The 25,993-nt window shown below is 41.9% G+C and overlaps 2 protein-coding genes across 6 annotated transcripts; one reads left to right on the plus strand and one right to left on the minus strand.

Annotated features, from left to right (window-relative positions):
- Positions 1–3,303: 3,303 nt before the first annotated feature.
- On the minus strand, positions 3,304–21,163 carry sec16b (SEC16 homolog B, endoplasmic reticulum export factor). 5 transcript variants are annotated; one of them, XM_026304605.2, is made up of 26 exons: positions 20,697–21,162; positions 20,446–20,520; positions 20,031–20,348; positions 19,742–19,839; positions 19,544–19,646; positions 18,942–19,150; positions 18,712–18,863; positions 18,545–18,606; positions 16,775–16,913; positions 16,446–16,676; positions 16,149–16,246; positions 8,314–8,395; positions 8,082–8,199; positions 7,880–7,991; positions 7,600–7,705; positions 7,307–7,444; positions 7,109–7,222; positions 6,816–6,900; positions 6,492–6,666; positions 6,206–6,366; positions 6,068–6,096; positions 5,703–5,810; positions 5,523–5,615; positions 5,320–5,434; positions 4,929–4,978; positions 3,304–4,855 (listed from the first exon to the last, which is right to left on the minus strand). In XM_026304605.2, the coding sequence occupies exons 3-25, from the start codon at positions 20,300–20,302 to the stop codon at positions 4,962–4,964; spliced, it is 2,817 nt and encodes a 938-aa protein (XP_026160390.1). In that variant the 5' UTR covers positions 20,303–20,348; positions 20,446–20,520; positions 20,697–21,162; the 3' UTR covers positions 3,304–4,855; positions 4,929–4,961. The 5 variants fall into 5 exon arrangements, with proteins under 5 accessions (XP_026160390.1, XP_026160389.1, XP_026160391.1 ...); XM_026304604.2 differs by having other exon boundaries at positions 20,446–21,162; XM_026304606.2 differs by having other exon boundaries at positions 3,304–4,713; positions 20,031–21,163.
- Positions 21,164–21,921: 758 nt separating this feature from the next.
- On the plus strand, positions 21,922–23,728 carry gadd45ab (growth arrest and DNA-damage-inducible, alpha, b). The gene is made up of 4 exons (XM_026304625.2): positions 21,922–22,074; positions 22,333–22,434; positions 22,533–22,740; positions 22,974–23,728. The coding sequence occupies exons 1-4, from the start codon at positions 22,025–22,027 to the stop codon at positions 23,085–23,087; spliced, it is 474 nt and encodes a 157-aa protein (XP_026160410.1). The 5' UTR covers positions 21,922–22,024; the 3' UTR covers positions 23,088–23,728.
- Positions 23,729–25,993: the final 2,265 nt, after the last annotated feature.

The raw sequence follows: 25,993 nt of genomic DNA on the forward strand, positions 1-25,993 counted from the left end.
GATAGATTAAGCAGTTTGATCAGGCTATACTGCAGTCTAATTCTAAAAATTAAAGTTATTACATATATGCAGCTAGTGCAGTTTAAAGTACAATATTGGTCTCTGAATTGTAGTTAAGTTCAAGTATGAAGTAGTAGAGAATGAAAACAGGACAAACATCTTAAAGTACTACTGAAATACATTTAAGTATATGTACCACTGAATTAGTATTACTTTTCAATTACTGATTAAAATTTCTGAAGCTTGCTTAACATGAATGTAGAAATTTGCATTTAGCAGGAATGCTTCAATAGAGTAGCACATCATAGTAGGCCTACTAACAAAAAATTCAAATGTCTGTCTTTCTACATCTTAATGGCAACATCAGTTGAATAAGTGGATGGCTGGTGGTAACCTTATTAACGTGCAGGTAAGCTGAGCCAGGCTTGACGATAGCACATCTGTTGCTGACTAGCAGGATAGATGCTGACTGAGACAGTGAGAGACTGCTAGCTCCTGCCAAACCCCGCCTGTTAACAACACTGGACATTTCTCCGTTACAGTTATAGTTAGTTCAGGATATCTCTTTGGCATCTCCTGGGCTCAACCTGCTCGAAAGGAAACCATAGGGTAAGAAGCTCAGGAAAATGTTTTCCATTTCTGAATGTAATAATTCATGAGGCTGTTTTTTCATTTTTATGGAAAGACTGGAACTCTGGTGACCTGTCCAGGGTGTACCCCTGCCTTCCACCCGAGAGAGAGCTGGGATAGGCTCCAGCAGATCCCCGTGACCCTGAACAGGAAAAGCGGGTATAGAAGATGGATGGATGGATGGATGGACTGGAACTCTAGAGGATCATTTGTTAAAATTTGGGAATTCTGGTGTCATATGACTGCAAGGTAATGTGTAGGTTAATTCTAAGTGATTGGTGCATGTAGCAGCAGAGTAGTTCTAAGAACATCTGTGTAATATCCATTATGCATAAAAAAAGGATTTTTCATGTGGAAAAAATTCAAATGCTCTATCTTCAGAAAAAAATTGAAATCATATTTAAACACGTGAGACGTTCAAGAGGAAGGTGTTTGTGTATTTCATTTTTCAGGTAAATTTAAGGAGAAACGACATATCCCAAACAGCCTGAAAATACACTCAGATGAATTCATGAAGCATTGCTGTGACCATGGCTGAAGAAACATCACTACAAATATCTAAATGGACTGATGTTGAAAAAAATGGTAAAAGGAATCAATCCATCAGACAATCTCATCTACATGGACAGACTGAAAGTAACACTCCTTACATGAAGACTGACTCCTCATTTGCTGACATCTGTGGGGATATGAACTCACTTTTAGAGAGCAGTGATACAGGAATCCTCTATCTGAACCCTCAAACACCAAACTGTTCTCTTGTGGATAAGTTTGCTCAGCTTTCACCAGGAGACAAAAGTGATGACCAAGACCACTGCAGACAAGAATTGTCACAATGCACTACATATTTTGAGAATGATAAAATAGATGCGTGCAATGAAGTCGTCTTGGATGATGCGCAAAAGAAGGAAAGAAACTGCTTGAAAAAACATCTCAAAAGCCACCGAGTACAAAGTCATTCCTCACCCGAACAGAGCGCATCTAAGCTCAAAGAGGTAAACATTGAGGAACATTCTCCAGTCGGAGGTAGGAATCACACCAAAAAGAAGCATGTAAAGAGATCTTCTATTAAGAAATTGATGAAAAAGTGCGAAGATGACAAGATCCCTCAGCTTCTGGTAGCAATGAAAAAACGAAGTGGAGTTGACACAGAGCATCGTCCATTCAAGTGCACACACTGCCACTGGGCTTTTAAGAAGGTCTGCAATCTGCAAAGTCACTTACAAACACACACTGGCCTCAAGCCACATGTATGTGATATCTGTGGCAAGGCTTACTCACATCAGGGCACACTTCAGCAGCACAAGCGTCTACACACAGGTGAAAGACCATACCACTGCCCCTTCTGTGTCAAGACCTATATCTGGTCCTCAGATTACCGAAAGCATATCCGCACACACACTGGTGAAAAGCCCTATGTCTGTGACACTTGCGGTAAGGATTTCATTCGCTCTTCTGACCTACGGAAGCATGAGCGGAACATGCACACCAATGACAAACCCTTCCCATGCACACACTGTGGAAAGACCTTTAATAAACCCCTCTCCCTGAAGCGTCATGAGCGCAAGCACCTGGGAGAAAGGCCCTTCTCCTGCCCAGATTGTGGAAAGACATTTGCCCTGGCCAGTCGTATGGCAGCGCACCAGAAGATCCACACAGGAGTACGTCCGTATGTTTGCTCAGTGTGCTCCAAGTGTTTTACAAAGTCCTCCAACCTCATAGAGCATGAGGCCATTCACAGTGGAGCACGGCCCCATAAGTGCACAGAGTGTGGTGTGGCTTTTGCCATGGCTTCCCGCCTGGTTCGTCACCAGCATGTCCACAATAAAGAGAAACCCCACAGTTGTACAACATGCAGCAAGAATTTCAGCCACCTAACAACATTGAAGCTTCACCAGGAGCAAACCTGTGCTGGAAGGATCTTTGTCTGTGTGAAATGTGACAAATCGTTCCAGTGTGCAGCAAAACTTGCACAGCATATGCTGAACCACCGGGACAAGGATATCTGAGTCAGATTAAAGACAAGGTACTGTACACACAAATGGAGGTGACAGCTTCAAGGTGGGATGTCAAAGTGTTTACAAGAGCATTAGACTATATATATAAATGCAGTTAAAAATACGCACAACTCTGCCACTTTTCATTTAAGAAGTGCAGTTGGTTTAGGATGATAAATGACTACCAACAATGTAGCAGCATGCCTGGGTCTCTCTGAATCTGGTGGGATGTATGCTGCCTCAATTCAAGTAGAGGTGATGTGGAGCAATCATTTCCTTACCCTGAATTTATAGAATTGTGTATATTAATAGTAATCATACAGCAGCATCAGTGACATTAGCTAACATTAAGTTGATTGACATTTTCATAACCAGTTTATCTGATGAGCAGCTGGTACATTATTTGGTCTTGACAGATAGACGGACAGCTTAATGATGTCAATCCATAAGTGTCTATGACACTCTTGAGTCTTTGTGGGCAATTTTAGTGGCTAATTTTGTCTTGAAGCACAAACAGTAATAGTTGCAAAATAACTGCTCTAACATGGTATTACGCCCAGGAACTCTTGAGACCCATTACTGTGTGGTCACAGTATCATTACCATGATAGACCTTTCTACTCACTATTGTGCTTGACAAAACGGCAATGTCCATGATGGAAGTTTCATTTGTTATGTGGTTTTATAGTTTAATTTGTATCATAGACAGAGCATTTACAAATATGAGAATAATATACAGATTACTCTGAAGAAGGTGAGGAATTACTGTAAAAATCTTTGCATCTATAAATCAGAATGAAGGGAATGTTACTTTTGATGTACAGTAAAAACACAAATGCATGGTAGGTCATGTGTTGGGTATACTTATTCTAAAATTAAATATGCTTTTTAACTTCTTAACTATGAAACTCTGTAATCATATTGCCATACATGCACAAGAAAAAGGTTTGGTTTGTATGAAGATTAGTGTGGTAGAATTACCTGAAATGAATCACTATTAAACAGCTGTTTATAATCTTCCATAATCTTTGATACCGGACTATCCTGTTGTGGAGTGTCTCAGCATCTGAAAATAGACTTATATGATAAACTCTTTATTGGAATGTATTATATTTTATTATATTTATTATAGACAAGGGAAGAGAAAACTGAACTAAACTTTATGTTTAGTATAATGAGAATGCTTTTGTATGTCTGAAGTATGAAAAAGCCTTGAAAAGCAATTTTGTCCAAAATGAAAACTTAAAAACTTAAATTAAACTTTCAGTTTTTGGAACGGTTTTTTGTGAACCATTTAAAACAGACTTTCACAAAGATAATCATTCAGTCTTCTATGCTCTGAAATGTCATTGGGAAGCAGTAAGTGATACATCCTGGTGGTCTGTGTGTGCTGGATTCTCAGCCAGTGTGTCCCACTCACTCTTGGCTACTGCAAACTAATGGTAAAAGGAGAGGGCACCTGCTGTGTTGTCACCTTCTCTACATTAAGTTTGAGGAAACATAAAACAGTTCTTTACTGGCAAGTACTGACTCACTATGTGGCTTATCTGAGTGGTATGTTATTACAAAACAATACATACATACATACAATAATAATGACAATTTACTTAATACATTTCATGTGTTGGTATAAAGGTACAAAAAAAGCATTCACTCATACTGTAAAAGCACAAAGCCATATGACAGAAGTAACAAAATCGCAGTTACATCCAAACTCCATAATGTTTACAAGGAGACATGAGAAATAAAATTTGGAATCTAAATTTTATTCCAGTATATATTACTGTGTGTTTTATACACATTTTAAAAAGCCTACACTAATTTAGTCAGCACACAAACATGTACATCAATTGCAAACATTTTCTGCTACACTAAAGCATTTCTTGATGGTGCTGACATTGAGGATCCAGATCAAATCTCTCATACGCAAATGGTTACCAAGGTCAATTAAGATATGCCCTCCCAACCTGATATGTCCTCCATCCACTGGAAATTTCTCTGCTGTCAGCGTTTAGGAAGCCCATCTCAGCTGTTTTAGTTGCTGCAGTATGAGTTGTTCTGCCAGACCATCCAGAGTATTTCTGTATCTGACATGCAACATGACAGCGTGTGAGCTGTGGGTTTGAAAGGGCATTCTTAAAAAAGAAATGTGGGTTGGTGCAAGCGGTATGGATCTTAGCAGTGTTCCTCCATGTTCAGGTAAAGCTCTCATTTGACATATAAGTGATCCTGCAAGCACATACAATTTGTGAAACTCTGTCATACGGTATGGATATATCTATTTTAATGAAACTAAATTTACCTGTGATACAGAGTGGTGGGCTTGGCAGGCCTTCTACCCCAGCTGCTGGCCTATGTGGGAAGCATGGATATTTATAGAAAACTAGGACATTTGCATAGTTTAATCTAGATAAAATGTCATCAGTGGCATCCAACCACTGCTGTGTTTCCAATTTCAGTGGTAAAAAAAATGCAAGCTGCAAATCATGCAGACATTTTTCACTGTTCTCCAGTGCTTATAAAACCATTCAAGAAATGTGTTAATGTCAATGACATAGTCCTCATTAATCAAAATAAACATAAGGAGAAAGTGGAATACTGCAATTTATTTAGGCCTTTATATTTAATGTAAAAATAGTGATAGTTGACATACGGAATAAATGAAGTATTCTGACCATTATCACATAACTCACCTGCCTTCCTAGAAAAGGGATTAATCCCAGAAGAGGAGGGCTGGGACGGAACCATGCCTGGAGAGACAGCAGCAGGTAAGGGAGGAGGACAGAAGCCAACAGTGGGTGGCGGTTCCTAAGAAAACACACAAAAACATAGATGTTACACTACAAAATGAAAACTTGATTCGAAAATGTATAATGCATCTACACTTAACTCTTACTGTTTGAGGTGGGCCTTTCTGCTCTGAACTTTCCTTTTGAACATCTTTAGATTTTGATTTGAACCAACCACTGAACCACCCTGTCCTGGTGCTCTGCATATCACACAGAAGACAATGAGACACATGTCAAAAGACTAATATGGTTTAAGAGGTCTGAATATGATGGGGGGACCCACCCACCTGTTTAGGAGGCTCATTTATCTGCTCAGAGGCCCCCAAACTTTGTGGGATGCTCTGGTGGTTTTGCCCTTTATGACTGATGCTGACATCCAGCATCTGATCCCCCATCTACAAAGGCAAATACAGACAACAGACATCCAGTTAACTTTTTGGAAACATTACTTCTTTATATAGATAAAAAGCTTAAAAATCTCAAAACACAATTTTCCAGTGGTAGAACATTAAAATTCTTAGCAGAGATTAAAATGTTGGAAGTACATATAAATCCAGAGAAAGTCGTGATAAATGTAACCCCATGTAACCAAGAGATTGCCATTGTTTATTTCTGGTTTTTTGAACAAAGAATACTGGAAACTATTTCTCACCATCACACTGCCACAGGATGACCCAGCCCCTGTAGGAGCAGTGAAATGAAAATATCACAGACAGGCTCACTCCCCACAGTCCATAGTAAATATCTGAATAGAGAAAGGAATGAATGCTGTCTAACATTAGATTCTCACCCTCTGCTGTTGATGATAGACTACTCAGAGGACAATATGGCACGGCAGTTCTGACCTCAGCACTATCTGTGTTATGATAACTGAAGTCCTGGCTCATGGCCACTGTGGGCTCTGCGGGAGCATAAACCGTTGTTGCTGGCACCGCAGGATTGGCATGCAGTCTAGACAGAACAACATGGAGAGTACGGTGACATAACAGGGTCTATTAAGAATGGATATTGCATGTGCAGTAAGAGCTTTTATCTGTCTGGTTGATTTAAGTGGATAAAGGCATGCTGCTGTATACCGTATATTGTACCAGTCCTGAGCTCCTCTGATATCCGGCGGTAACACAGTCATTTCCTCAATGCTTTCTTTAGCTTGATGCATAAGGTTTTCCTGATCCTCAGTGTCTCTGTAATAAAGAAATTCAGGCTCTGTACTCTGGAGGTCCTGACTTAGGTCATCCAAGTCCGAGTCTGCTAAAAAAAAACATTAAGGAAACCTAAGTATTAAATATTTTTCTTAGGTATTTTGCATTATCAGTTATTCATGAAAGAGGACCCTGCTCTCTAGTAAGGAACAGGCCATATATTGAATAATCTGAAGAAATGGGAGGTCTAAAAATTACCTGAACACACTTTGCTGTTCTCATGGGCCAAAACATATCCCTCGGGGGCTGGCTGATATAATGCAGTAAAGTCATAGGTCCCCATCTGAGCAAAACAACATTCACAGCAGGTGTGTAGTTGCACAGTAAAAATCAACACTTATGCAATATTGACAAACTACAACAAATCATTTATGCCTTATTTTCATATTTTTTCTCTGTGCTAGGTATTTTTCTTTTATAGCAGTGGACCCACACCAGTGCAACCAGTTTTCCTCTCAGACAGTGTTAAATGTTGTGTGAAGAGGATGGACCTGTAAACTTTGGTGCCTAGCACGAAGCTGTTTTAACCAGTCAGGTTCCTGCCCAGCTTCGCTAACACCTGCTTCACTGAACTGGCCCTCCGAATGTCTCAGTCGGTCTGCCAGCTGCAGGAGAAAACATACATACAATATATTCATATAGACCTGGTAGACATGAATTAGAGTATTCAAACGTGTAAGATGTAATACCATGATAACCACTCCAGTCAGCACAAAGAAAGGGTCCTGCTGTCTGAGGACTGCCTGTCCTACCACCTCACAGTAATGGAAGGCCTGAGATGCAAGCCCACAGTCCAACAGTCGACTGGCATATAGGAACTTATACACCTGACAACAGCACATACAGCATCACATTCATTTTAAAGTGGCATTTGTTTTTCTTATCTTTTCAAAGATGCAAATACCTTACTCTTATTTAGGGATCACCGCAAATGATTATTGGTTGTAGAAGACAGAATGATTTGATGTAAAAAGAGAGCTACCTGAAATGATGGAATTGAAAAGCTTCTCCCCCCAAGTGTTTGGCAATACTCATACAGTTCAGTGCACTGGATGGCAGAGTTTGTGGCAAAGTGCTGAAAAGATTGTCTACAGAAGAGGAGAGAAAGAGATACAGCAGTGACTTTCTAGTGGTGATATTGCTTAATCTCTTTTATAAAAACAGCAACGATTTTTGCTGCTGACCTGAAAGCCCACGTCTCCTTAAGTATTATGGCATGATGGACACCCATTAGACAAATAAAGCCTGCAAGCACAGCTCACCTGTGGCTGCTGCCTAGAAGCACCAGTCTCTCCACCTTCTGCGTGAACACCCCAAAGGGAACACCAGCTGTCAGGTAGCACACATGGGCAGCATGTATGAGGCCTCTGGAGGCTGCACAGGGACGAGAAGCACAGAACAATCAGCTCATATGTCAGTAGGAACAACATTAAAACCTGTCAGTCAGTCAAAGTGAGTCTATACCAAGTGTGTCTCCCATGGTGATGATAGCCTTCTGTTGGATAGCAGGATCTCCCGTCTCATTGGAGAGCATGACGGCCAGATGGGGCCTCCAGTCTCCCCATTTTTCATTTCCACAGCACTGAGCACAGAATATTACTATGAAAACTCTTACTAGGCTAACAAGATACATGCTGACATAAACTGTGAAAACTGAGTTTGTTGGAGAGTGTGAATGATATTTTGCATATTTTACCGTGGCTACAGTAGGGATTCTCCCAGACAGCAGTTGGAAGAGAGTTTGGAGGGGGTCGTTGGCCGTTAGCTGGCCAGTAAACCTGCCAACAGAGCAGTTTGTTGTTGCACATCAAAGCCATGGCTTTATTACACAGCAAAAAAAAGTCACTGTACTGAAACCAGGAACTATAACATGTAAATCACATCCTTGTTGCTGCTCTTTAAACAGCTGATTCTAACATGCTGACAGCTCAAATTCTGCCTCTCTTTTCAATTGCAAATCACCATCAGCCTGCCTGTTTGTCAGCTCTCTCCCAGACATCCCTAAACTGACACCCTGACTGCTGTGAGACATACCGCTGTGGATAAACTAGCATGTAAAAAAAGAAAGGGTTACATGATAAACTGTTAATAGAAAGTGCAGTGTAGTGTACAAAAAATGTGTACTTATTAAAAACTGAGGTCTCAATCAACACAAGCCTTTCTTTAAGAACCGATCATTTCTCCAAGACTGGCACACAGACATTAGCAAGCAAAAGCATTAGCTGAGCTTCCAAGCCAGCTTTCAAGCCAGATGATTTACACTTTCTGGGAAAGTGGCAGTGGTGCCAGGTCTGTCATAAGACTAGCCACTGCAAATTATAAATAACTCACAAGCCAGTAGTACCCATATGACCTGTTGGATCCTCTTGTGTTCCTTGCCATATGCTACACAAATCACAGTATTAGAATTTGTGACTTTTTGATTTGAGACTTAGTTTTGTCTCTTTTGACTGCAGCCAAATATCACAGGAATCCAACTGAATGATTATTGCTCATTACTAAATTGCCTTAACATCTGTTCAGTATAGTCGAATATTGACAGTTATTCAAGTAAAAATTGCAAATAACAGATTCCTAATACACCTGTACTAAATCCTACTATTAGAATGATAACACACTCACAATGGCAGTGGCAACATGCTGTTTACTCTGTTCACTATCTTGGCTTGGGATAATATGCCAAAATGTGTTAATTAGCAGTAAGCTAAGCTACAGCTGAAGCTAATGGCAGTTTCATCTGTTTTGTGGGTACTTTGGTTCTGAAAGTATTGGACATATGATGATGAAAACAGGCAAACACAAAATTTCAATGCAATCATTCTGTTAGTTGTTAAGATATTACCAGACATTAACCAAATGGTAGCCTGACAAGTGTTAGAGAAATTAAAATGTTTACCCTCCTGTGACCTGATCCACCTTACTTTAGTATAACTGAAACACTTCTGAATAGAGCCTATTGTGTATTGTGGAAATATAATTGTTGCTCTCAGTGAGCACAGTTTGCTCTAACATTGACTATTTGATAAGGGCCCAGATGTCTTTCTGTGTGAAATCACCTCCCTTTTGTGTTACCATGAAAACTGATGTGTTAGGCTGCAAGCAGCCATTGACCCTCATGATGTACCAAGGTGCTGTGTGACTGTTACTCCTTGCAAGTAAAACTTCTATATAATCTTACCGAAGTTCGTCTTCTAAGTCTATTTGTTAAAAGAATTTACCTAACAATTTGGGGGCTCGTCCGGGATCGCAATATCTCCTCTTCCTTCCAGGTTTGGACCTACAAACCGTGCACGGGGGAGTCTAACACCTCTGACTGAGTAAGACTAAGGGAAATCAGAAGAATCAGAGAAAAGAAGGGCTGTTTGTCTGAAACATTTCCGTTGATTGAAGTTCCAAATCCACATCAGGGGCAGGCAAATCCAGCTGACAATAGGGTGACAGTTGAAGTTTACCATCCTTGGACTAATGAAGATGTAAGAAAAGCTACAGAGGGCATTCCACATTCCCGCAAAAGTCTTACAGATTTTGATCGCCAGGTTAGAGGTCTGTGTCTTAGCTTTAAATTAAATGGGGTGGAAGTTGAGAGGTGTTTTTGAACGATACTGGGACCAGACTGGTGTCAAGTGGAGGATGATTGGAATCCCCTCAGTAAGGATAATGTGCCTTTACGTTAAAACCATGCTGATTTACATAACAGATTGACTGCCTTATTAGGCCGAGTTACAGCTTATTTTATTGAGCCAGCTGACTGGACTAAGATCACAGAGTGCACTCAAGAAGATAGTGAGGGAGTGCTGGCTTATTTTAACAGACTGAAAGAGATGTTTAGCACTCACAGTGGAATATCAGTACCTGAAGATGCTGCACAGAATGGGGATGGGCCTTATGCACAGCAGTTAAAGAGTGCCTTCTTTAATGGCCTCAAACCTGAAATTTCAGGATTTATTCGGAAGCATCAAATTGGTTGGCAAACTTGTACTCTAACAGATACAAAAAATTATGCTGTGCATGTGAGCACTGTTCTCCAGCAAAGGGCAAAAGCACAAAAGAAAGTTAGAAGAACAGCTGAAGTGTTTTTCACTGACTATGATAATGAAATGGTTTCTGAGTGTTATTTTCAGGGGGACAAGCTATGGCTTGATGGCTGGGGCAGGGGGTGGGGACGAGGTTGTGGCTGGAGACCTGGCAGACAGCAGATAGTTACTCATGACTACTGCTACGTCTGTGGAAAAGCAGGACACTGGGCCAAGAGCTGCCCACAGAGAAAGACATGCCCTGAGCAGCAGGAGGGAGGAGCAGGCTACTCTGCATGACCAGACAGCAAAAAAGGTCAGATGCAAAATACACACACTGAACAGAATGAAGAGATACGAGACACACATCTGACTGAAGCTAACATTTTGACCTTAGAAGGAGTAACTGAACTCATGCTGTATGAAGAAAAACCAAAAGTGACATTGTTGGTGCACGGAATAAAAATAAAATTCCTGTGTGACACAGGAGCTTGTAGGTCAGTTCTTAGTAATCCACCAGACAAACTCAAACTGACTACAAAAGAACATATTTTAGTAAAAGCAAATGGAGGACTACATGTTAACCCACTGACAATGCCATTTGAAGTACATGATCCAGAACCAGGACACAGCACACAACATCAGTTTGTACTATCAGACAGGTGTCCAGTTAATCTGTTAGGAAGAGATTTACTCACCGCTTTAACCATAGGGATACATCCCACAGTGAAGGGGATGAGAGCTGTCAGGCTAGAGAGTGATCTTTTCTTAGCTGAAAGTGTTCAGCTACCAAAACATTATTACACCTTAGACTTAGTCACAGAGGGACCTAGTTCAGTAACCACAGATTTGGGGACAATGACAGGCGAGGTAGCGGCTGCACAGGCCATTAGACAGACACCAGACAACATGCACTGCACCATGTACTTCAGGCACAAACCAGGGTCAGATGAGGTGTATGAAAAACAGTTTTTCAAGAACAAAACTACTAGGATTAGACCAACCTTTATTGGAACAAAGCAGGATATGTAGGAGCAGCATGCAGACTACAACCTGAGGAAGAGAAACTGTTCAAATTGTGGGTGAGCCCACATATCTCACTTGCTAAACCTTCAACAGCTGAGTGGAAAGATTTAGGAGCATTTGTAAACAGGGCTGAGGAGGTGGGGACCGCCTGGGAGCCAGTCCCAGGTGACCCTCATGTTTTCTACAACCGCACTGTAGACACATATAGCAAAAGATTGAACTGGTGTACAAAATCACAACAAAAGCTAAACATCTAAGTGTAAAAGAATGAGTAGAAGTGTTTACTCTAACAACAGAGGAAGAAGATCAATTAAAGGAAATTTCCTCATATTTATGGTCTACAGGAGAAGCAGATGTAGGGAAAATCAAAGGAGTAGAACCAGTTAAAATAACACCAAAGTGTACTTTCAGGCCCTTTCAAAGACAATATGCACTAAAACCTGAGGCTGTTGAAGGAATTAAACCAGTATTTGACTCATTACTAAAATCAGGCATTATCAGAGAGTGTCCAGATTCACCATGCAATACACCATTGTTTCCTGTTAAAAAGGCTGCCCCATCCACCGGCTGGAGGATGGTGCAGGACTTACAAGCTGTAAATAGAGCAGTGATACCTAGAGCTCCACTGGTACCGGACCCACACACCCTGCTGAATGACGTCAAGCCCAGCTCAAAGTGGTTTACTGTCATTGAGGTGGAAAATGCATTTTTCTCTATTGAAGTTGACAAACAATCTGAATTTTGGTTTGCATTTGAGTTTTTGGGCAAAAGATGGACTTGGACGCGGATTCCACAGGGTTATTGTGAGTCTCCTACCATCTTTTCCCAAGTAATGTCTGCTAACTTAGCTAAGTTTTCACCTCCTGCAGGAGGTAAAATACTTTTGTATGTAGATATTTTGATATGCTCTGAAACACAAGAACAATGCAAAACAGACACTATAGCTCTGCTTAAGTTTCTAGCAGAACAGGGATACAAAGTGAGTAAGAACAAACTACAGTTGTAAAAAAAAGTTAGTTAGATACCTAGGTCACGACCTTTCACAGCAAGGGAGAGCTCTAGACTCAGACAGAAAAGAAGCAGCAACGTTTGGAGATGTAAAGATAACAAAGTAGTGTTACCTAAAAGTTTATTCAGATACGCAGGTGTACCCACGCATGCTAATGTGCATACATCAGCAGGAGGGATCGTAAGACTAGTAAACAAAGTGTTTACAACATATGGTTTTACAAACTATTCTAAAAAATGTTGTCAACAATGTGAAATTTGTGCAAAAAATAATTTGTGATAACAAATAGTGTACCTGAATATCCTTTCAACACATTTGAATGGATGGAATTAAATAACTGTGAGGGAAAGAAATACTGTTTGTGATCATTGATGCATTAACTAAATGGATTGAAGTGTTTCCAGCAAAGCATCCTGATGCACTAACAGTAGCCAAAGCGCTGACAACTACTATTATTCCCAGATTCGGAATTCCAGAGAAAAACTATTGTAATAATGGTACGCATTTTATAAATCAGGTAATTAAACATCTTACTACAGTGTTATCATCTTCCTGAGCTAAAACCATTCATTAAGGAGGATGCTCACATGACTGAGACCATTTCTGATTACATGGCAAAAATGTTGAATATTAGAAATGTTGTATCTGTGATTAATGCACAACAGGAAGGTCCTGAGCCTGAACCGGACTCTAGAGTGAAACCAGGAGACTGGGTCTTTGTAAAAATAATCAAGAGGAAGTACTGGTATTCTCTGTGCTGGGAAGGACCTTACCAAGTACTGCTATCCACACCCATGGTTGTGAGAATTGTTGTAAGACCTTCCTGGATTCATTTAACACACTGTAAAGAGGTAAAAGTACTGTCTGAGTAATTCTATCAAACCAGCAGGGACTCACTCTAAACTCCAACTAACCTGTGGTGAAGTCTGGCTTACAGAGGTGGGTGGGACCAATAGGGACCACTCGTCTCAAACCAGTGAAGAAACCAACCACGCCCAGGGGAATTACTGTAGGTGAGTGAGGAGTAGAGTGACCTGGGGAGAAGACTGCTCAGAAGTACATTTTGCCATGGAGGGTCCAATATATCGACCCTGGCACCCCTTTAGACCATTTGGAGGGGTAAGACTGACAATAAGCATCTTGATTGTTATATCACTAATCACAGTTTAACGTATTTTGTTTCTCTTTGAGAAGGGTTTGCAAAAGCCGGAGAATGCTACTAACTCCACTGAGATAAGACCTGGCATCTTTTCCTCCCTTGAGAAGGAGTCATGAGAGCCAAGTAATATCATGAACAACACTAAAACAAAACCTAGGACAAAGAGAGCTAATGATGTGCCCACTATTATCTTTTGGGCCAATGAGACTCAAACTGTCCAGTTTGATTTTTGTAAAGTGGTTAACTGTTTTAATGTGTGACAGGAAGAGCTAACATAGGCAGACAAGTATATTTATGTCACTAAAATATGTAGGTTACACTGATAAGACTTGATCCACACAATGATCCAACAGGCTTGAACTGCACACTGCAGCTGTTTACTTCCAACTGCCCTCCAGCCAGTAAACAATGTCTTTGCATTATTTGATGCCACCTATTCCTGCTCTTACTCCACCTTTCTTTACACCTTATACCTACTAATTATACCTGTTTTTGAGAAATTCCACTTCAGGGAGAAAGGTCGGTGATCTCCACTGGTGCAACTCTACCACCAATGTGACCACTCCTGGGGCAAGCTATGAGCTTCCTGGTTCACGGACCATGTTACTGCACGTGCTGACTTGTGGTGGTATTGTGGGGGAAACCAATTGAGGCCAGTGCTCCCACCGCATTTGGCAAGGAACCTGTGCTCTTATACAATTGGTGATGCCGTTTTATGTGTTACCTCAGTCTGGTTCTACCCCAGACAACCCACACCGTGTGAAAAGAGACACTGCAGCAGCCGGAAGTTTTGATAACAGAGTATATATTGATGCCATCGGAGTGCCCAGAGGAGTCCCCGACGAGTACAAAGCTAGAAACCAAGTTGCAGCAGGGTTTGAATCTTTCCTGTTTTGGTGGTCAACCATTAACAAAAATGTTCATTGGATAAATTATTTGTATTACAACCAGCAGAGATTCATTAATTACACTAGAGATGCTGTCAGAGGCTTAGCAGAGCAGTTAGGTAAAACTAGTCTTATGACCTGGCAGAACCGGATGGCATTAGACATGTTACTGGCTATGGAGGGAGGTGTTTGTAAAATGTTTGGCTCTGCCTGTTGTACTTTTATTCCTAACAACACTTCCCCAGATGGATATGTCACTCAAGCTTTACAAGGACTACAAGCCTTATCTGAGGAGCTCGCTGAGAATGCTGGTACTGACAACCCCTTCACTTCTTGGCTGGAGGGAATGTTTGGTAAATGGAGTGGTCTGATCCAGTCCATATTCATCTCAATGGCTGTGATGACTGCTATTTTGGTTACCTGTGGTTGCTGTTGCATTCCATGTATTAGAGGCCTTTGTCAACGCCTTATTGATACAGCAATTAACAAACAAATGTATCAGTCTATTTCACAGGATGACCAGGACCCTGAAACTCCTCCAGAGCCAATGAAGGAAAACATGACTGTGACCTTCACTGACTATGATAGATTTGTCTTAACTTCTGAACTGTAAGGCATAAATGACTCTGACATTGAAAATTCCTACAGAAAGTGATGTTGTGATGATGACTGTTTGCCCATAAAGACAGAAAGTTATTTCAATTATTTCTCACTTCTACAAGTTATATTTCAGTATGCTAATCATCTTAGATTTGTGATTGCGATCTGGTTTGTTTGTTTAATCATAGTAGTTATGATTTATTATTTTACTGTGTTTTACCAGAATAATGATCATTTGTGATTTGCTAAACATTTTAATATAGTATTTATGCTAAGCATTAACAGGAGGGATGTGTTAGAGAAATTAAAATGTTTACCCTCCTGTGACCTGATTCACCTTACTTTAGTATAACTGAAACACTTCTGAATAGGGCCTATTGTGTATTGTGGAAATATAATTGTTACTCTCAGTGAGCACAGTTTGCTCTAACATTGACTATTTGATAAGGGCCCAGATGTCTTTCTGTGTGAAATCACCTCCCTTTTGTGTTACCATGAAAACTGATGTGATAGGCCGCAAGCAGCCAGTGACCCTCATGCTGCACCAAGGTGCTGTGTGACTGTTACTCCTTGCAAGTAAAACTTCTATATAATCTTACCGAAGTTCGTCCTCTGGGTCTATTAAGGATTGTCAAAATCTGAGAGCCACGAATGCCTCTGCAGGATTTAATGGCAGTGACAAAAAAAGTGCTTGTAGGGTGTAGTACACTTTTCAAGCAGTGCATAAGTATTTGCATTTAGTCAGAGAGCGACATCCTTGACAAATTAGCACTTGTGTAGCGTTGTACACTTGTTTCTTGCAGCTGTTATGTCTCAGTTGACTTTTGCCTTTCTCACCTGTTCAGTACAGTGGTGTATGATCTGTTGTCCATTTTGCTGGCCAGAAAAAGTGCATGCCCCCATAGGCCACTGCTCATAGCTGACTCCAAGGCCTCCTGGAAACAGCATGGAAAAGTGTGAGGCAACAAACCCTCAAATCTCAAACACTCAAAATGTTAACTTGTACAGCACAATAGTCATTATGTCAACTGGAGTGGAGCAGAATTAATGCCAGCCTTAAAAAAAACAACATAAATCAGAAGGAGCTCAAGAGAACTTGAGGTGATTAGAGAAATACTGTAAAAAGGTAAAAACCTTCTTTCGTCCAGCCAGGAGCAGCTGTGTGTAACTCTGCAGGGCCTTCTCAGAGGTCTCAGAGCTGAAGCTGCTCCAGTTTCCTGTGAGCAGGTCATCTCCTTTGTATGGTGGTGCTTCTGCAGCCGTGCTCTCACTGAAGTCAATAAGTGTAGGGACTTCTGACGCCCAGCTTCCATCTGAATTTGAGCCTTGCATCAGCAGCTCTGCGATATCTGAGCCAACTATTTGCTGAAAAAATGGATATGTTTGTGAACATGATAACTCTGATAGTTCTTGGATGGCAAATCACATGCTAACTATTTATTGTAATAAGACGATGCACTTACTGCATTCTGTCGGCACAGCAATATCAGCAGATTCCACAAGAGGCTAGCAGAGCTCTTATCATGCAGCTTGTCATCCCGCATGCAGGCACCTGCCCTCTGGTGGGCAAAGTCTATAGCATCTACTTTGTGCAAATCTTTCCTTCAAAAGCATAAAAAACAGTAAAAAATACATACACAAATACAAATACACAACATTCAAACACTGAAAATTAAATTAAATAAGTCTCACAAGACAACCTATTTCATCTGGACATGCAGTCAAATGTTATGATTATGTAGTTTTGAGCATTTTTATTTAAATCATCTGCAGTGATGCATATACAAAATGAACACTATCAATGCTTAAACTATATCAGCAATACAATGTGCGACATTACTATTGTCAGTGAATATTATTAATAATAATTGTAATAATGGCAATGGTAGTTGGTGTTTAGCACTTTTGCCTCACAGCAGGAAGGTTCCTGGTTTGAAACCCAGCAGGGACCTTTCTGTGTGGAGTTTGCATGTTCTCCCTGTGCTTGCATGGTTGTTTGTCTCTATGTGGCCCTGTGATGGACTGGTGACCTGTCCAGGGTGTGCCTCTGCCTTTCATCCAAAGAGAACTGGGATAGGCTCCAGCAGATCCCCATGACCCTAAACAAGAATAAGAGCACGCTGCCACCTTGGCCCCAGCTGCAGACAGATAAAGCCTGACCAGCTGGGGCCACAAGCCAAGGCCACACACGCCTCAAGCGACCACACGCACACCCCTAGACTGAGGGATAGGACGCTACGGAGGGATCTCCACAGCCGGGGACCAAGACCTCCAGAACACCAGACAGGCAAACGTCAGCCCTCCCACAAGCCTAGACACAATGGTGCTGGCCAGGGATCCCCAAATACCACTGTGCACCTGCAGCACAGGAAGATAGACAGGAAGCAGATGAGGAAGCCAGCCCACTGAAGAGGGCTGCAGGGAACAGGACCGACCGACTGTGGCCCCAGCAAGAGGTGACCAGGAGGTAGCGAACAGTGCATGTGCATGGGCGAACCCCCCTACCCACCTGGCCCCTGTTCACACACACATTCACTGATGCCCAAAGATTGAGCCCAGTTCCACAACAGGCCCAATCCCCAGGATCCAACCAGCACGGGGAGGATCAGCCATTGAAACGGGGCTGGCAACACCCCACAGAGAGACTGCCACTTTTCCGCAGGCTGCCAATACCTCATGGCCAGAGCAAGAGCAGACTCAGGAGAACCGCCCCCAGGACTCATACCCTGATATCCAGGACAAGTTTGCATAGCCATGGCGTGTATGAACATTTCAGAGATTTCACCGGTGCAGTTCCTATGTACATTTGAATTGCTAAGACTCATTCTGAACATCCTTTGTCCTGTGTAGTGCGTTCTGTGAGGGATTTTGTACCGTATCAGCTGTAAATGTGGGGTTTTAATAATTTTGAAGGTCTGTAAGCATATCCTGTTCCAGAAATTTTGATTTGGACTAATGGATAGATCTGCCTCCCATTTTGAGGTTAAGAAACTGCACCATCAGTTAATGCTTTTAAAGCAACCGTTTGATAGCAGAGCTGATGAAAGGTAGGTCATAGATGCTGATTTCTTTGTGGAACGTTTGGTCTATATCCATCCAGGAGTTGTCAAACAGATTATGATAAATCCATTTAGAGATATATTTTAACGTATTTGCAAGGAAATAATGATAAAAATTTGATAATTCCAGAGCATTTTTACTTTAAGAATTACACTACAGATAAAAAGCAGTACCTAGTTAAGGGCCCAGGGAAGATTCTCATGTCCTGTTGGTCCTGTGTCTCACTCAGAATGATCTGCAGACACAAAGGTTATCTCTGGCAGTCTTACTTTAGACAACAGTGTGGTTACAAACAACAAAGACGAATAATGTTATCACTCTGGGCTTATGCTGAACCTACTTCCAGACTGTGAATTTCCAGCTTTGTGGTGCTCTCCTGTGTGGAAAAGCCTGGAGTTACCCTTATCAACTGCCCTGCGGGTCCAAAGCTGACAACTGCATGAGGGATTGAGTACTTCAGGGGAGCTGACATGTGGTACACGTGTCCGTGATCTGAAAAGATTCAAAGCATTAAAGAGCGTGTTATGATCAGCAAGGACTGAAGTGGACCTGAGAGAAAATATTGTTTACCTGCATCAGATGTGTGAACGGGCTGTGGGTCGGTGTGTTCGGCTCCATTAATGTACTGACTTAATTCGTAGCTGCTGGAAGACAACCCTGAGTGTTTGGAACTTTCTAAAGTCCCCTGGTAATAGGAGGAAACCTCTTCATTTTCTCTGGAGGGATTATCCTCATAGTCACCGGGGCAATGCTGGGTTTTGTCTCTCCCCTGGTCATACCTGATAAAATTAAAAGAATAATGTGTGGTATTTTAACATGTCAATTTCTGTACCTTCTACTACTTCAACAATGTGCAGGGTTTCACAGGGGTTTTATATAAAATCAGACACATTTCATTTGATCACTTCTTGTTTTCATGTGCTCCCTAAGGGTGATCAGGCATGACTATGTCTCCTCTGGTTTTACCATTGAACCCCTGCCATGGTAGGTGTACTTCTACTGTTGATGTTATTTTGGTTTGTGTTTTATAATTTCTTTTTAGTGCCTGTAAAGAATCTATAACTTTGACTATTCCCATACAGCAATATTAGTAATTTTAACAAACCATGTATAAATTAATTGATTATATGCTCAGTTCCAGGCTTTCACAGAAGTGGCATTTTGTGGCTCACCTGTACTCCTCCGTGTATGAGCTCCCTGAATGCTCCTGCTTGGGTGTTCTTTCATTGTAGTGATCCGATCTCCAGGAGTCTCTGGGACTCCACTGGCTGACATCTTAATGAGCAGTACAACAACGCGTCTTATTATAGGGGTGTAATAGACCTAATATAAACTTTGTTGTCTAGCAGAGTTGTTGACAGTCACAGTACCTTGTCGCTCATGCTGTCCTCTATAGTATTCAGGGCTGTAATAACCATAGCTGTCTCTGTAGTCCCAGTGGCTGTAGGCTGGATAGTTATACCCATGTCTGAAAATAAAAGACCTCTGGTCACTTAAGTGCAATCACTGATTTCATTCACCTGTTAATCCTTCTTCTCTGAAAAGAGACATGATGTGCAGAAACACTGAACTGTAAAATTTACAACACATATTGTCTGTTTCATTATAAAATCACTTATTCCAATTTGGTAGTGTGTAGTTTCCCATTACTACACACACCTGGACAGGGGTCTATGATGTTCTGGTGGCCCATAGCCATAGGGATACTGCTGACAGATGTAGGGATACTGCTCTGGCCTGGAAGGAGGACTGGAAACATGAGACCTGTAGTGGGCATCAGGATGAGGCCAGTGTTTTTCCCTTTCTCTGGGGTCCAGTGGTGGGTAGCTCTGGTCTCTGTCCCGCTGAGAATACCTGTAATAGTCCTCTCTGTCTTTTGCTCTGTGAGAGTGACGGGCAGAGTCAGGCCAGGGGCGACCTCTGTGATCCATGATAACCCCCCTGTCACACAACAGCAGCTTGCCTTAACCTCTGAGGCTAATGAAGGAAATCAGAAGTTAGGCTTTATAGGAAAGTAAGATCCACAAAAATACACTGAAGAAATGATTTGCTCAAAAGTTTTTCGGGTACTCACAGCTCACACATGCCAGAAGCAGGCAAAGTACATCCTAGACTGCCACATCATTTCACAGGGAACTCACAACATGAGCTGATAACAAGTCAGCATGATAACAAGAGGATAAAGTTCACAAAATATTCTGCCCATGTAACAGGAAGATGACAACACAGGGACAGGCAGACTAATTAAAAATGATCTCACTGACAGTGAAGCACCTTACCAAAGGAAAAGGCATATTTTTTTTAAAAAAAAACTTCAAATCATACCAGATCTCGTATGTATGTGCATAAGGCTTCATCTCCGTGGTGACTGCATTGTGTTTCCCAGCCTGTGTGTTCTCAGTGAAGTGAAAGTAAACAGTGGAGCACGCCCTGAGGACTCTGACAGCTGCATGAGGCTGGAAAAGAGAAAATCACGTCCAGGCTGATCATAACAAACAGCTGCTGTGACTGGCTTTTCAGTGTCACCAACTAGGTCCTCGGATTGTGGGTAACATCAGAAAAGTGCAACTGTGAAGTGCGGAGTCTGCCACGTTGCCGGTAGGGAGGCTGTAACGGACGGCCACAGTGGGTTAGTCGGAGTCGGCTGCTCTCCGGTCAGTTTCAGCGGTGTTTCAGGGAACAGGGGGCATAGGAAAACAGACTCCCAGTCAGCGAGAACTGTGGACTTGGATATTGGTAAAAAAAACAAAACCCCAGTCATACTCTACCACGAGAGGCGCTCTAATACATAAAAAGACATAACAGCTCAGTCACTACTATTATAATCACCTTTTCTATAATAATCTCTACACTGTTTTAGCACTGAATGGGTGGCTTATCGTACAGTTACGAACTAGATCAGTTATAAGCAATCCGTAAGAGCTATGGGTTGCCAGGTTGGTGATGATGACTTTCTCTTCCTTTTGGTAATAATGCTGCTGTACTAATTAAAACATCAGCTCTGCAGCTGTAAACATGTTGTTGATAAATAGACTGTTGGAGCCGTGCTAGATGGGATTTTTCACAACCTGGCAACCCAGAAGTTGTTTTCACAGGTGCTTAGATTTGCTCTACAAAGTATTAGAATCAGAATCAGAATCAGAATGAGCTTTATCGCCAAGTGTGTGTGAGTGGGTACATATACACACAAAGAATTTGTTTTGGTACGGGGGGGGGGGTACTCCAGTGTAAACAGACATAAATACAAATGCTACAAGAATTAAACAGTAGTTTATTTATTTAGAAGTAGTAGTATTACAGTATTATTACTGATTCATCTGTAAACAGAATAAAAGCCAATGGGTCATGAGGAGGACTGAGCCAGTGTGTGTCTCATTTCATTCACTTCCTATTGCTCCCACAATATACGTCCTTTTTTTTTTATTTTTGCAAGAAAGTTGACATGCTTGACGTTTCCCCTCCACGAGGCGTCGCTGTGTCCATACAGACAGACACACACTTAGCTCTGTGACCAGTGGGACCAGGCTCATGCAAATCAGCTGCGAGCACAAGCTCTTTTCACAGGAGGACACGGGACTCACCGGGCATTCAGCTTCAGGACACCGAAGGCTCCGCGTTTCGCTCTGGATATTATCGGACACCACGTCGCTCGGATGTGCAATATGACTTTAGAAGAAACCGGTGGAGATCACTCGTCAGAACGGTTAGCTCGAGTTGCTTTCTATGTATTTCTGGTCTTTTTATGTGAATTTGCACGCTGCAGTTGTGCATCGGGCACGCAGGCGCAACATCATTAGTATAAATGATATATGTGGATAACAAAGGCATGAACGCCTATAATATCAACCAGCTAAGTTATGTGGTTGGCTGCATGGACAGTTTTTTTTTCCATGGCTGATAGAAATGTGTGTGTGTGTGTGTGTGTGTGTGTGTGTGTGTGTGTGTGTGTGTGTGTGTTCAGGATGGAATCGGTGGCTAAAGCGCTAGAGGAGGTCCTGAGCTCTGCGTTGCCTCAGGGTTGCATCACTGTCGGAGTGTACGAGGCAGCGAAGTCACTTAACGCGTAAGTTGATAATAAGATAACAGCTGTAGATCCACACGCACGTACACACACATTTTCCTTCCCCCTTTTCCTTACAGCTTTGTTTGCTTTCGTTTCAGGGATCCGGATAACGTGGTGCTGTGTCTGCTGGCCACGGACGATGAGGAGGACGTGGCTCTCCAGATCCACTTCACCTTGATCCAGGCCTTCTGCTGCGAAAACGACATCAACATCCTGCGGGTGAGCAACACGAGGCGTCTGGCAGAAATCCTGGGAGGAGTGAAGCCTGGAGGGGAACCCATGGACCTGCACTGTGTTCTAGTTACCGTAAGTAGCATTACTCATGCCCGCTTATTCTGGACCGTGTATCTTACTCACATCCCTCCACGTATTTCGGGTAGCTGTTACGGCGTCACTGATGCACTGAGAGATTTAGTGCCAAGGACATTCTCATACATGTAAGGAGTTGCTACTGGTTGTGGATGTGCAATCTGAGCAGTTCTCGGTGTGTTTGCACAGAGATAAATCAGCAGATGCCAACTGCTTTGTCGTTTCTGCAGAGCCCACAGTCGTCACCGTGGAAGGATCCTGCACTGAGCAAAGTGAACAGATTCTGCAGAGACAGTCGGTGTCTGGATCAGTGGGTGCCCGTCATCAACCTGCCCGACCGGTGAAACCGCCTGGAATATTCATGCATTGTGTTCACTGGGGAAGAAGTAACTTCACAAGGCCTGTGTTAATGTCTGTGTGGGACTCCTTTTGGGAAAGCACCCTGGAGAGAGAGAGAGAGGGGCAGAAATAAGAACACAAAGAAGAGAGGCACTCCAGCAAGTGTAGCAGGTCATGGTGAACTGCTGGGTTCAAGGAAGAGTGACTAAGCAGCCCTGGTTCCTGGATTTCCAGTGTCTGACTGCGCCTTTTTCTCTGCTGAGAAAGAAGTCTGTACAGGAAACTGAATCATGTGAGCAGACAAGGCGCATGTGGTGGTGGAGTACATGAGTGGAGAACAGCAGACAGAGAGCCTCAGTGGACAAGACCCTCGAGAACTGGACCACGCAGAAGTGGACCACACAGAGCTCTCAGCCCCAAGAACTCCTCATGAAAATGTGATCAAATCCAAGCATTTATTTTACAGCACATTTATTTAAAAGTATTTAAGACTTTGTTAGTTCAACGGTGCAAGTTTAACAGCTAATTATTATTATTATTATGAGGACAACACTTTGTTTAGATTTGTCTACTAACCAATGTTTTTTATGTTATTATTTTAATGAAATATATTTATTGTGTCAAATAAAATGAACAACCAACAGTTCTCATAGTGGTTTTGCTTCAGTGATTTCCGAGTGTGACTCGGTGTCCTTAGGAATGGTGCATGCCTCTCGTGCCCGCAGCCAACTCACAGGAAGCTCGACATGTTGCCACCCACAGAGTTTGGCATTATCATTCAGCAGGTCAAAGTGTTTACACATTTCTAACCCTTCCTACAGTTTGCGTTGCTTGGATCATAAGCAAGATCATGTTTTCTAATATCTTGTAATCTTTTAATATGATTACCACCTTTTGACTTGTGTCAAGAGTTAAAAATATTATTTAAAACTTAAAGCAATCAAGTGCATCTGACCTATATCAGCTTATAGGCACGAGATTCCTTGAAATCGGCTTTATGCCTGCATGGGAACTCTAGTAAAGTTTGACCTTTTGTACATTTTGGAGATCTGGTTACATTGAGGGGAGGAGAATTCCCATTGTCGTTGAATCTGAGTAGGATGGGGCTCATTGTGACAGCTCATTCTTCATGGCCTACCACATCTACGCAACTGAGCTAAATTTACTGCTGAGCAGATTAAAAATAGAGAAGAGAAAAATCCACGTTGAAGATCCATTTCAGGCTGCAAACAAGAGAAGCCCAGAACTTGGGTGGTGCTTGTGCAGAGTGGAAAAGCACAAAGCTTTCTACACAGAGGGTCACGGGACAGTAAATGCGTGAGTCAGGGCTATTCAGGTCTCCATTGCTAGAGCTGTACAGTACTTTAGCTTCAGAGCTAAAAATAGCCACATGAATAGAGGCGTTCCGCCTGCCCACTGACACGCTTACAATAGTAGCACTTGTAATTAACAGGCAGTGTACACAGAGAGGCCGACCTGCAGCAGAGATGTCAGCATGCAGGCAGGGATTGTAAGACAACAAGCCTCTCATGTGGTGCTATCAGGTAGTGGAAAAAAGATCCAAGATTGACTGAAAGAGTAGAGAGGAATCTGGGTCATGAGAGCGTAATTGCAGGGTTTACGGCCTGGTTACATTGCTGTTTGTTAATGTGATAAAGCATGTACAGTCACCGAAACATGCACCAAACTGGGATTAGAGTGCCTTCTGTAGCAGTATATGGCAGAACGCAGCAGATAATTTTCCAGTGACACTATAGCTTTGCTGCTGCTTTTTTCAGGGACATTACCAGCTGTGCTTAGAAATGTTGCATGCTGTGCTTATAGATGTCACTCACACACACACAAATGCAAAAATAACTGCTCTAAGATTTGATTTTTCCTGGGAAGTTGAACAGTAACACCATAAATTCCAAAGACAGATGAGCACAACACAACAGCAGAAAACCAGTTTGATTACTAAAAAACAGAAGAAAATTTTCCCTTTGACCTTTTCTGTCCAACAGGGAGGAGCGACTAAAAGTAGGTGAGATATTGGAGATTCTGGATTATTGGCTTACCCTGAAACGATGCTGACACAAAGGCCGTCCTATCAATCATCTGATTCAAGTGAGAGTTACATCAGTGTAGGCCAACCAATATGGCTTGACCTAATTGCGGATGTAGCATCACACCTGAGAGGACTATAGAAAAGGGAGAAAGGGCTGCACGGAGGAGCAGGGACATAACAGACAGGTCATGGCTTAGGGGCAACAGAAACACCTTTACTAAGAAATTAGAGCAAACAAAATGTTTATGTGCTCCAGACCTAATAGTAGAGACAGTCATCAACTGGTCTGAGTACAGTGACATGTGACAGCTGGTTAACAAAAAGCCTTGTTTGTGACTGTTTGCTATATTGAGGTTAAATAAGCAGATTTGGCTGAATAGGTACAGCATTTCTTTCCCTGCAACTATGTTGGGTGTGATAGGTCCTGCCTGGATCACACCTGAGAGTGTACCCTTTCATAAGGGAATGGCTAAATTCTTAAAGAGATGTCAGATGACAATTCCAAGAGGGTTAGTCACCACAAATAACCTCTTACATAGCAAACAGTCATCTGACCTATTGTCACAGTAATAAAAAACTGTCAAGTCATATAAATGTCTTCTATGGACTAAAAACGCTTAAAAAATAAAACTTGAAAATGCATAATTCCAACATTCTCAACCAAGCACTTGTGGGGTTTGACTTAACAGATAAGACCATTAAACAGTTACAAGTGAGTGTATGCTGGGCTTCATGGACATACTACACTAACTATACAGGGACACGTGAGATACATCTTAATGTACATATTAGAGATATTTTAATTACTGAAATAATAATTATTTTGAAATATGCCATACACTGAGATATCAGCCTATAGTAAGA

The sequence above is a fragment of the Mastacembelus armatus genome, chromosome 4, assembly GCF_900324485.2.
Source record: "Mastacembelus armatus chromosome 4, fMasArm1.2, whole genome shotgun sequence".
NCBI classification, from domain to species: domain Eukaryota; kingdom Metazoa; phylum Chordata; class Actinopteri; order Synbranchiformes; family Mastacembelidae; genus Mastacembelus; species Mastacembelus armatus.

What these genes read in the sequence shown, in the direction of transcription:
- sec16b (XM_026304606.2), bottom strand. Translation starts at nt 20,302, where the DNA reads ATGGATCACAGAGGTCGCCCCTGGCCTGACTCTGCCCGTCACTCTCAC. An exon ending in CACCATGGGAGACACACTTG is followed by an intron (nt 7,992 to 8,081) that starts GTATAGACTCAC and finishes GTCCCTGTGCAG; the next exon opens with CCTCCAGAGGCCTCATACAT. An exon ending in AGAAAGGCCCACCTCAAACA is followed by an intron (nt 5,435 to 5,522) that starts GTAAGAGTTAAG and finishes GTGTTTTCTTAG; the next exon opens with GAACCGCCACCCACTGTTGG.
- gadd45ab (XM_026304625.2), top strand. Translation starts at nt 22,025, where the DNA reads ATGTGCAATATGACTTTAGAAGAAACCGGTGGAGATCACTCGTCAGAA. An exon ending in GGAGATCACTCGTCAGAACG is followed by an intron (nt 22,075 to 22,332) that starts GTTAGCTCGAGT and finishes GTGTGTGTTCAG; the next exon opens with GATGGAATCGGTGGCTAAAG. An exon ending in TGCACTGTGTTCTAGTTACC is followed by an intron (nt 22,741 to 22,973) that starts GTAAGTAGCATT and finishes TCGTTTCTGCAG; the next exon opens with AGCCCACAGTCGTCACCGTG.